At 40.6% G+C, this 12,204-nt stretch overlaps 2 protein-coding genes and 1 pseudogene across 3 annotated transcripts in view; all 3 read right to left on the bottom strand.

Moving 5' to 3' along the window:
• Positions 1 to 538: 538 nt before the first annotated feature.
• On the bottom strand, positions 539 to 3,615 carry LOC309694522 (tripartite motif-containing protein 16-like). Its single transcript, XM_082514670.1, has one exon. The coding sequence runs from the start codon at positions 3,307 to 3,309 to the stop codon at positions 1,642 to 1,644; it is 1,668 nt and encodes a 555-aa protein (XP_082370796.1). The 5' UTR covers positions 3,310 to 3,615; the 3' UTR covers positions 539 to 1,641.
• Positions 1,871 to 12,204, bottom strand: part of LOC309694535 (tripartite motif-containing protein 16-like) — a 36,892-nt pseudogene continuing 26,558 nt past the window's right edge. The window contains exon 2 of the transcript XR_014280780.1: positions 1,871 to 1,925. The product of XR_014280780.1 is annotated as a tripartite motif-containing protein 16-like (transcript). The remainder of the gene's footprint in view (positions 1,926 to 12,204) is intronic.
• LOC309694580 (uncharacterized protein) lies at positions 9,156 to 11,948 on the bottom strand. Its single transcript, XM_082514772.1, has 3 exons — positions 11,786 to 11,948; positions 10,245 to 10,523; positions 9,156 to 9,758 (listed from the first exon to the last, which is right to left on the bottom strand). Exons 2-3 carry the CDS (start codon positions 10,489 to 10,491, stop codon positions 9,214 to 9,216), a joined length of 792 nt encoding a protein of 263 aa, XP_082370898.1. The 5' UTR covers positions 10,492 to 10,523; positions 11,786 to 11,948; the 3' UTR covers positions 9,156 to 9,213.

The following is a 12,204-nucleotide window of genomic DNA, read 5'->3' as shown; positions in this document are numbered from 1 at the left end:
TCTGCATCATCAGTCTCTCATTGTTAAACTCTCCCAGAAACTGAAGACAGTTGTGCCATTTCCGCGCTTCTTCTTCTTCTATTGAGTAGACGGCAGACTACACATGTCCAAGGGTAATACTGTCCTCCTCAGGCCATTGGCATCAAGTCAAAGCCTTAAAGTCTGGTACTTTGCGCATGGTCATTTTTTACGAACAGCAGAATCACAAGACAAAGCGTGCCAATGTTTATACTTTTCACTGTGACTGCCAAATAGATGAAAAAGTAGATGTTAAAAAACAACTTATAGTTTTGTCATTGGGCTGGTAGAAAGCTATGAGTTTCTGTCCCTTTGTCTGACCTTAGAGACTTATTTTAAAAGGAAACATTACAATCCTTTAAAGCAAGTATTTTCACCTCTGTTCCCCCCTCTGTACTTAGCTTTTTTGTTGTCATGTCAGTAATTGTCCAGTTGATGGCTCCCTTGGATCACAAGCCTGTCTCATGAGTCCAAGTGAATATATTCTTAATAAACAGCTTTGAAGAATTTGTGACCAACTTTGTTTAATTCGGAACATCATCATCATGAGTCAAACTCACTCTTGGATCTACAAAATATTTAACAAAAACAAACATCACTGAATCATAAGGTATTTGCTCCAACTCTTAGTCCAGAAACACATGAGTGAACTAGATCAGCTGCTCCTCCAGTTCAGCTGTGGATTTATATCATTATTTATATTTGTAAAGTGGATATGCAGTTTTTCAGTACTAATATAAGCATTTTATATCATTGCTTTATTGACAGATGTTTGGTGTTCAAGGTCAGGTATCAGTTTGAAAAAAACAAACAAACACACTGAGTTGAACTTGAACTTCCTACTGACAAAAACTAAAATTGGTGCAAAAATAACCAGAAACATATAAGAAGCATCCTGGAGGTGCTGCAGACAAGATAGGACCAATAACATGTCAACAGGAAATCCTTTTTACTAATTTGTTTATTTCTTTTTAGATTTTTACTCTCCATTTTAAGCCATGATGTTTGCTGATACTGTGTTCCTACTGTTTGTTCTCATTAATAGTTCTGTTTTTAACATTCTGTGCTGAAGCTGGAGGAAATGTTTCTACAGTGTCAGATGATACAGCTCCAAACTAAATAAGTGACTAACTAACGATGCTTTAATACACTTTACTATAAATTATGATATAGTGCACTTTCTTAAAATTTCTTATTGCTCTGTAATTAATTGTTTTCTTTATAAATGTACAAATGAGAATAAAATCTGTGTGATAAAGGAAGGTCTGTAGACTTCTCTGTTAAGATCAGTGAAGAGAAACAACAACATACAAATACCTAAGAAAAATATTCAGTAAACATTTAGAAGATAGAGAAGTTTATGTTGTCATGTGGAGAAATTTTTCAAATAAAAATATCCATAAGCATTGATAGTCTCCATGGCTGAACAGACACAGGAAAGAGCTCCACCTATAAAACGTAAAAACATCAAGACAACATGTTGAAGATGTCGAGGTACTGCCCATAATGTTTGACTGACATCTGATTTATGTGCAGCACATAAATACCACAATAATGATGGAGAGAAACTAAAAGGGAACTAAAATACAGATTTAAACTTACAACAATATGAAAGACTTCAGTCTATTTCACTTTAATCAACTCAGCAGTGGCTCCATAATCATAGTAAAGCCTCAGTCCAGCATAGAGCGGCTGAGTGAATGTGGTCTGGACTCTGTGGAGGAGAGTCATGGTTTCAGAGACGCTGTAGAAGGACAAAATACCTGCTCTGTGATCCAGGTACACTCCTACTCTGGAGGAACGAGGACCTGAGACAGGAGTTTCAATGTTGTTGTACCGAAATATAAAACTGTTGTTGTAACAATATAATGACCAAGATTTGTCATTATGTCCAAATAAACATTCATCTCCTTTTCTGCTGATATTCTTGTATGCGACTGCTACATAAAGTCTCCCTCTCCACTCCACCTCCCAGTAACAACGTCCAGTCAGACTTTCTCTACTCAGGACCTGCTGCCATCCATTGAATCTGTCTGGATGATCAGAATAAGACTGTTTTTGTTTCATAAATTTTGCTTTTCTGTTCCCCTCTGATAATAACAGCTGTGTGTTTGCTGTGTTTGGATCCAGTGTGATTTCACATGAATATTTTAAGAATCCAGCTCTGGTCTTTGGCTCTGGTTGTGACAGTGAAACATCCACTTCAGTGACTGTCAGTGAGATGTTTGTCCATTCCTCTCTCAGAATGTCCTGTAGTTTATCTCTGACCTCTGACACAGCTGCTGTCACATCCTCAAAGTAGCTCAGAGGACGGATATTGATGCTGGATGAGTCTGTAGACTCACTGAGTGCTGACAGTGAGGGGTAGTTGTGTAGAAACTGGATGTGATCCTCTGTGTGTGAGAGCTGCTTCAGCTCAGCATCTTTCCTCTTCAGCTCAGTGATCTCCTGCTCCAGCTTCTCCTGAAGCTCTTTGACTCGACTCACTTCAGTTTCCTGCTGGGATCTGATCTGCTGCTTCACATCAGAGCTTCTTTTCTGGATGAGATGGATCAGCTCAGTGAAGATCTTCTCACTGTGCTCCACTGTTTGATCAGCAGACTGATTGATGGCCTCCACCTCCTGTTGAAGCAGCTTCACATCTTTCTCTCTGTCCTGGATTCTCTGCTGGATGTTTTGTCGACTCACCTCCAGCTCTCTCTGCCTCTCAGTCCTTTCTGCTGCAGCTGAGACTGTGTCGTGGCCTTTATGTTCATCCACAGGGCAGAGATAACAGATACTCTGCTGATCAGTACGGCAGAACATCTTCATCACCTCATCATGACGAGAGCAGATGTTCTCCTGGAGCTTCTTGGAGGGCTCCACCAGCTTGTGTTTCTTGAATGTAGGTGAATCATAATGAGTCTGAAGGTGTTTCTCACAGTAAGATGCCAGACAGACTAAACAGGACTTGAAGGCTTTCATTTTTCTTCCAGTGCAGACATCACAGGCCACATCTTCAGGTCCAGCATAGCAGTGATCAGCAGGAGCAGCTTGGAGTCCAGTCTTCTTCAGCTGCTCCACTAAAACTGCTAACATGGTGCTTTTCACCAGGACAGGCCTCGCTGTGAAAGTCTGTCTGCACTGAGGGCAGCTGTAGATTTTCTTCTTTTCCTCTTCATCCCAGAAGCTTTCAATACAGTTCATGCAGTAGCTGTGTCCACAGGGAATAGTCACCGGATTCTTCAGTAGATCCAAACAGATCGAACAAGAGAAGGTTTCTCGGTCCAGCTGAACACTTTTCTGCGCCATTTCACCCAACAGTGTCAGTGACTGTGTGAGTTTCACTTCCTCAGAACTGAAACTGCTCTGATCTAAACAACATAGGTTTCTGTAGCGAATGGGATCTGTCAGCTCTTATACGTCACCACATGTTGGTTGCACCCATCTTCAAACTGCAGATCAGAAGGGGAGGGAACAAGGGAACATGTGGACAGAGAGGAGGTGCTGAGTTAGAGAGCAGGAAGAGGGAGGGTTATCAGACACTAATTCAATCCTGGAACATGTGAGCCTGTGAGTTTTTCATTTAAAAATAGCACTGCTCAGCCTTTAAAGTTGTTAAATAAACGTAACATTTAAAAGACAATCTTTTTATGTAAATTAGTTTAAATTATCATTTTAGTCATTACAGGATATCAAATACTGCAGCTGAACTAAGAAATTGTTGTAGAAAAAAGCAATAAAAGGTCGTTCCCCCTCTGTCCCCTCCTGGTCACCTGTGCCTCAATTTTATGAGATGAGATGGATCAGCTCAGTGAAGATCTTCTCACTGTGCTCACTGTTTTATCAGCAGACTGATTTTATTCCACAACCTAGACATCCACATTACTCACACTCTCATAACACATACATATAGGGCCTTGGGATCGGGCATGTTATACGGTGTCCAGAGGACAGTCTTTGTATTCAACCTCACCTCTGGCGCCGGTGCCCACCTCTCAGTTTTAAATGCATGTAGACATTGAGGGTTCTCAGGAGGGGCCGTGCTGTACAGTACATGTACAGTGTCCATTTGTGTCTGTATCCAGGTTGGATGAGCGCCGAGTATTTGTATATGTGTGCATGAGGGTGGGAATGCATGTTTAGGTCTGTGTGCGCCTATTCGTCTGTGTCTATATGTCAGCTCGGGTCTTACACTCCACCCCCTTGGAACATCTCAGGCCCTCCAAGGTATGGAGGCTTATTTCCCCTCACCACACTCCCTGCTGGTGGCTGATGCCCTCAGACATCGGTGCGTTCTTGGTGTCCAGGGCTGGACGCTCAGGTCTGTACCAGCTCACTCCCCGGTACGGCTGCTTGGTGGGGCCTGGTGCCTGTGGCTCGGTCGGGCCCCTTGCGGGGGCTCGATTCACTCTGGCACAGCTGGCTGCCGGCAGAGCCCGCGTGTACGTCACTGCAGCCCCCTCTGGCTTCTGCTCTGTGGCTGTTGGGTGACCCCTCATCTGGGGCTCTCCTCAGCTCTTCCCAGGAAGGTGGCACGGTTGCCCCTCCGGTGGTCCTCTTTGGGCGCTCGCACTCTGGGGGCCTCTGGATGTCTGGGGCCTGGATCTCCTCCATGCCTGCTTCATGCCCTGGGGGACGAGGCTATGGCTCCCCACACCAGCAGATCGTTACATTGAGAAGCCTTTTGAATAGACGAGCACTCATCCACACAGGTGTTCACACACACAAGCTACACCTTTCTTGGCTGCTACCTCAAACCACATTATGCGATGTCAATCTTGCGTGCTGCACAATCACATTCAGTATTTAATATTTACTGTTATTTACACTTAGCTAGATTATTGCAATGGTGTTGTGTTATTATGTTGCTCTCTTTTTTGCTTGTTTTCTCTTATTTTCTTCTCTCAACAGGTGACCTGGGAGATATTTTTTAAGTGCCCTTTCTCACTGTCCCTCTTCCCCTTTTCTTCCTTCCTTCCTTCCTTCCTATCCCCCAGTCATGTCTGTCCTATCTGTAACAACTGAAAATAAATTAAAATAAATAAATAATAACAAAGGTTGATCAAATGGACCATTATTGGCCTTCAGACAATAATTCTGATGGCTAAAAAACGAAACGGGACAACAACAAGAAAAGAAAGAAAGAAAAAAGTAATAAAAATGTATCTAAAACATATTTTAAGATGAATCTTTTTATGACTGAGTAAAAAAAAATGCTAAAATTCGAGTGCAGTGTTGAGTAAAATGGTTTTATTAAAATTTAATTGACCCTTTGAAATTATTTGTTGGAAGTCTTAAATCCCACTGAACAGGGGAAGAGAAAGAGACAGAGACACAAAGATAGCAACACAGAGGTAAATAAACATGGAGACAAGACACTGAGAATAAGACAGAAGGGGAAATGCCCAAAGTCTCATATCTCTGACAAGTTAAGTCACTTTTATTCATAAAAAAAACCCAGAACTTAAATATAATTATAAACCACACATAAACATAATCATAGAACAATTAAAAGTAAAACATACCAAAAACACATCAAATGGAGAGTGAAGCAAATATTATTAATAACAACAAATGCACATATTAATAATATAAACCAAAATCCTTCAATAAAAAGGCTACAAACAGAAACAACAATTTGAAACAGCAATAAGAAAACAGTGAAAGTGACTACAGATATAGACCTTCCTAGGGAGGCCTGAAGTGCAAACATACCCTCTACACTCCCTTCATAAAACAGGGAACCATGATTACCACCATAGTTGGCCGGTCTGAAGGCACTGACCTCAACTTCCATACAATGTTTGAGCAGGACAACCAGGACAGACCCACAACATACAGAGCCTTAAGTGACCGCAGGCAAATCTCATCCACCCCACCACCACAGTGATGGGCAAGTCTCCCTGCCCACTGTACAAAATGTGCTTCACAGACGTTGTTTCATGTTGTAAAGATTGTGCCTTAAAAAAATAGCCACAAGAAGTTTTAAAGAAATCTTTATTTCACTTTTAAGACACATAACCAACACCAACATACGAATCAACAGGATGAGCACATGCTGAAATTCAGTCTTCATGAAAATCAAGATTAAATCACAAAATGTTTGGTCTCATGTGTGTTTCTTTCCAGCTTTGACTCTGTGGAGTAAAACCTCTCCACTAAACAAAAAAATAAAACATCTCAGCAACTTTTTTGTCACCTCCACAGCTCAACACGATACAAATATCACATCAAATGAATGTAAATACGTGTTTCATCTTCATTACAGGTTTTAATGGAATATGCAACAAACAGAATTAGGGCTGTGACATATCATATGATCTGCAATAATACTGGTATAAATGTTTACAAAAAAGTGTGTTTAGAGGAACATCATGTGTTTGCATTCACCCCAATGAGTCAACCCCAGTCATGTCTCACAGCCAGAGCCATATGTCGGGCTCCAGTCACAGTTTGGTAGCTGAATGTTCGCAAAATATGCAAGAAAACTTTTCCCACTGAAAGTGAAAAAAGCAAACCTGTTACAACACTTTAAGCAAAAACACACTTGAGTACAACCGGGCTGTGAAGGCACGTGAGCAGGAGATACTAGCAGCAGTGATGTGCGACCCAAAGGTAAACAAATGATTCAACCATGCATCACTGGAGCACTCGCGAGTTACATTTCATATAACAGCAAGAGCAGTCAGTGGATGGAAATTACTGATGTGCTACACGGTGGAAAAGCAGGAGGTTAAAAAGCTCGACCCAAGATGAAACAAACCAGGTAGAATTTCTTTTCCTTATATGCAGAGGTGGAAAGAGTACTAAAATATTTTACTCAAGTAAAAGTACTATTACTTTGCTGAAATTTTACTCAAGTACAAGTAAAATTACCTGTCTAAAAATGTACTCAAGTAAAAGTAAAAAGTAGCTCATTTAAAATGTACTCAGAGTAAAAGTTACATAGTTACTTTTCTGTCAGCAGGAGGACAGCCGCTTCTGAGTAGTGCAAAAAAGGACAGTGGGATATAAATCTCAAAGTAGTTCTTTTTTAGTGAAAAGAAAAACTTTACAAATTAAAGTGCAGTGGCAGTTAAACTGCAAGTCTATACATGAAAATGGATAATGGTCACCAAACCAATCAACCAAACCAAACCGTCAGGTATCACAGTGTTTTCAATACAAAACCATATCATTCTTTCACATGAGAATGTGTTCTAAACTGTCAAATAAGAGAACAAGTACTGAACTGAACGGCAGCTGCTTTAAAAATGTTTTTGAATTTTTTAAACTTGGCCCTGCCCTACTGTACCTCTAGATTAAAGTTCCTTTGTATCCATCCTAGAGTGTTACTCTCTGAACTTCCTGTTAATTTTGAGGAGCAGTTGATTTTCAGAGTTAGTAGAGTTCATCCTTGCTCACTTTGCAGTGAACAGTAGTCCAGCACAGCTAAAGAGACGCTCGAAGGCAGCTGAGGCAGGCAGGCCAGTGTTAAGTTTGAGAGAAAGTTTTTTGATGTCCCTAATAAGACATCAATGCATTACATAGCTACCGCTGGTAAATTATACCAATATACCTCGTGGGGTTTTTTTTATTGGACAGTAACAGGCTAGTTAACGGGAGGTTGCAAGTGCTAATTAACAAGTAACAGAAGTCAGCTGTCTTTGACTAATCTAAGGTAAGTGAGCGCTCTGTTATTCTTTTGCCTGCAGTGTGAACATATGTGGGTTAAGTAAGAAAGTAGCCGCTTCTGTCTTTAATTTAACTCTTTTTTTAAATAAATTCTTATTATTAACAAACAGGAAAAACGTAGGTAAACACATTTTCTTTTGGCAATTTACCAACCCAGTAAAAAAAATGTAAGTTGCGTGGACAACAACGTGCCCGATTACAGCAAGTTGCTAGTACCAACCAACGTTATCTGTGTTCTTCACAGATGTCTTAACTTAATGTGATTAATTTGAACACAGCCTTTTTGCTACCATAACGGTACGAGTTGTATTTAACTTACCTCCACATGCTTGCGCAGGTTTGATGTGGAATTTTTAAAAGCTGCTAACTCGGTCTCTCTGGGCAAACACAGCTTACACTGCATAATAAAGCTGTTGCCTTTCTTGCACTTGAAGCCGAAATGGTCCCTTAAATACGGCCAGGGGTTCACATCCGTTTCTTCGAGTTCAGGGTCAGCAGAATTCGACGGGGCTTCTTTTTTCACTGGATCCATAACACCGATGTCAGACTCCATCTTTAACGTGACCTTAGCGCCAATTTGTTCTACTACCCATCATTCCCTGCAGTATTTCCGAAGTGCAATGGTTTTTTTAATTTACTCAGTAACGGGTGTGATTGAAAACGTAGCGAACTACAATACTTTTTAAAAAATATACTTAAGTAAAAGTAAAATTACAGACTTGAAAAATGACTTTAAAAAGTACAAATACACAAAAAAACTACTCAATTACAGTAACGCAAGTAAATGTAATTCGTTACTTTCCACCTCTGCTTATATGACAGAATTGTGCAGGCTCCGCATTACAAGGTTATTTTGGATATTAAGCTAGAGTGTAAGCACTTGTAATACACTTTTCTTAAAACTTCCAGGAAAAACACCCCTGAGGATACTTATGTGCTCATATTTCATGTATGCCGTGTCACTAACATTGCACTATAATGTTGTTCATAGAGTATTTAAAGGTAGAATGGGAGGCAGAGCCTTCAGCTTTTAAGATTAGACTTAAAACTTTCCTTGTTGCAGATGGGGGTCCCTCCCTGAGCCTGGTTCTGCTGGAGGTTTCTTCCTGTTAAAAAGGAGTTTTTCCTTCCCACTGTCGCCAAAACGCTTGCTAATAGGGGGTCATATGACTGTTTGGGTTTTCTCTGTTTTCATTGTATTATTGTTGGGTCTTTACCTTACAATATCAAGCACCTTGAGGTGGCCACATTTTCACACTTTGAATTAGCTAAGCTGTCATCAGTGACAGCAGCTCACTGGAAGAGAAAGATGGAAAATCCATCATTTACTTACACATATAAATGCTGCTGCCTGCCGAGCTGATAAAATGTACATTATTTTTTTTAAATGTAAGTTTCTTGAAATATTATTTTGAGGCTATATCTCCCACCCCTACATACAATAAACAATACAGAGTTTTTTAAGGAAGGAGGTCATCTGATGTGCTCTGATCTGGCTTCTCAGTGGACTGCTTCATCTGACAGTTCTCCCACTTTTAACTAGTGTGAATCCTCATGTGTCTTTGTAACTGTATCCTCTGAATGAAGCTTTTCACCTGTGTGGATTCTCATGTGAGTTTTCAAGTTTATCATCAGGCTGAATCTTTTTCCGCAGGTGCTGCAAGAATGTGGCTTCTCACCTGTGTGAACCCTCATATGTCTCGTTAGTTTGGATCTGTACTCAAAGGTTTTTCCACAAATCTCACATTTCACAAACTTTTTACTTGTGTCAGTTTTACGCTGACTCTCTGACACAGGAAAGTTGTCTTGCTGATCTCTGCTCTCTGGTTCAGGAGAGCTGGAAGAAAGGAGATGTTCACTGTCCAGCTCTGGCTCACTTTCCTCATAAGTAGGAGCCACCATGAAGATAATAATGCCTTCAGTCTCCTGCTTCACTACAAGCTGATCTACGTCCTGACTGGTGCAAGGTTCCTCCTCTTCCTCTTTTATGTGTGGAAGCTCCGGATCCTCCTGGTCGAGGCTGAAGTTTCTCTCCTGGTCCCCAAAAACCAGTTCCTCCTCACATTCATGCTGTTGTGGGAAAGCTGAGGTGACAAATGGACAAAATTACTTGTCTTAGATAAATATAGAAGTATAACAAGAATGACTACTCGGCAGTGGTGTCTACAGCTGTCCATTTCCAACTCTACAACAGAGTTTAATCAAAATATCATCAGAAATATCATCATATCATTTACCCAGACCTGGAAACTGTTAAAATAAGATTTCATGCACTCACTTCTAACACGTTAGTAAATTTCTATGCACCAATCACAGTTTGTCCACCAATTACTGTTGGAAAGATGTTTATGTAAATGATAAGACAAACATCAGACAGAAGGGGAAATTTAAAAGTAGGATTAAAATATGGGGATAAAAAGCAGCGAAGCTCTCAGAAAACCTCGACTAACAATCAGCTGAGTTTATTTAAACACTGGCCTTGAAGAACTCTGATGTGTTTCCAAAATATCTTTATTGAATGAATTAAAGTCATATTAATTTTTAGGTAAGACCATTACGGTTTTACATACCCCTGCTGTGTAAGTTCATTTCAGGTTTCCAGATGTTATCCAGCTGTCTGAGCTGCTCTTCTTCAGTCCAGATGAGGCCTTCATCCTCCTGTTTGAGTACAATCTTTTCTACGTCATCGCTGATGCAGAGTTCCTCCTCTTCCTCTTTGATCTGTGGAGGATCTGGGCCCTCCTGGTCCAGACTGGAGTTCCTCTCCTGGTTGGAGACCTGCTGGTCATACAGGCCCTCCTCTTCCTCACACTTCATGTTAGGGGGAGATCTTGAGGAACAAAGGGTCACTGAGGAAAAAGGTTAATAATGTGATGACAGGAAAACACATCTGAGCAAATATAGTCCACTCTGAGCATGTCCTCATATGTGAGTGAAATTTAAACTGTACAAATGTGAAAAATGAAAGTGTAAGTTACTCTCGAGCTCTGATACTCTTATTAGGAAAGTTCAGAGTACAAATCATTCAGGTAGCTGCTGCCAGCTTCACGCTGCAAGTAAATGTTTGTCATTGTTGTAGATTAAACTGAAAATCTCACAGTGCCATAGCAGATAAGTACCAGTCAGGTTTCACAGCCAGTCATTGCACAGAATCAACCCAACTAAAGTCATCAGTGATCTGAAGATTATTAGGGACTCAGAGTTTCAGTCTTAGTTCTATTTGATCTCATTGCTGCCTTTGATACTGTTGATCATGACATTTTAAATCAAAGGTTTCATCATTTAGTTGGTTTAACTGGACAGTTCTCAATTGGCTCTCGACCTTTGACCCAGTTAAACCTCTCAGGTCATCAGGTTCAGATCTGTTAACTGTTCCCAAAATCAGATGTAAGTGTGCTAAGAGTGTGTTCAGTTACTGTGCTCCTGTTCTTTGGAGCATGCAGCCATAGTTTGCCTGCTGTGGCTGCATTCAAAACTAACAACTATGTTTCCATGCTTTGTGAATAACACTGACATCTGTGAGATTTGAGCTGATTTAGTTCGAGTTAAGACTGTTTATTAGAACATTACAAAGTTATTTTAAAAACTTCATTTTCTTGAACCCAAATATAATTCAGTTGAAAAATATACATTTTAACATGAGGTGAGGATGGTGGGGGAGGCACGATGGTCTTGTAGGGTTAGACCCTGATTAAGGGGTATTTTTGAAAGTAAAGCCCATCTCTCAAAGTCCCTGCCGGCCTGCCTCCACCTCGGGAAGCCTGTGGGTGCAGACGGAGGTGAGGAGCACCACAGGCGGCAGAGAACTGTCTGTAGCCCCGGAGTGAGGGTCAGAGAGCCGAAGCAGACAGCGAACTGTGGCACAGTGCAGAAAACAGAAGCTTTCCCTCCCTGCCTCCTTTATCTTAATCTTCTAAATAAATCTTCTATAAAGGCACTTTCTCTCGGTCTCAAGGTTTGTTTAATGCTAAAAGTTTACCGTAAAAAAGAGACGCACTTGTGTGATTAGCCGCTCCCTGATTTCAGTATGTTAGCCTACAAGCTGAGCTCTGATCAGGTCCTACATGAGTTGTATTCTTGTGTTAGTCCACTGAGACCATCGCAGTTTTACCTGTTATGCGTAACTTTATCTCGGGTTTCCGGCTGATATCCAGCAGTCTCTGCTGAAGGTTGATCTCATACTGGACGATCAGACGTTCTGTTAACCTCAGAGCAGATTTCTTCTGCAGCAGTCAGCCGGTCTCTCCACTATTGCTTCTAAACGAACAATAAAAAAAATGTAATTATAGAAAAACACTTCTGAGAAGATAAAGTTTTAGTTAAAGTCTGTAATGAGGGCATGTTGCTCACATTTGCAGGTGAAATTAAAAGTGTGTAAAAATGAAGTTATTTGTGCACTCTGATGCAAATGAGAACTTGAGTTCTGACATTTTTCAGCAACATTAAGAGTAAAAAAAACCTTTCAAACAAAAAAGAACTCACTTATTACTGACTGACTGATGATCTATTTTGGAGTTGATCTCGAAACTG

Source organism: Aulonocara stuartgranti (genome assembly GCF_965226115.1).
Source record: "Aulonocara stuartgranti genome assembly, chromosome: 18".
Taxonomy (NCBI): domain Eukaryota; kingdom Metazoa; phylum Chordata; class Actinopteri; order Cichliformes; family Cichlidae; genus Aulonocara; species Aulonocara stuartgranti.
Note: the sequence above shows the minus strand (reverse complement) of the source record. Positions and strands in the feature narration are given on the sequence as shown.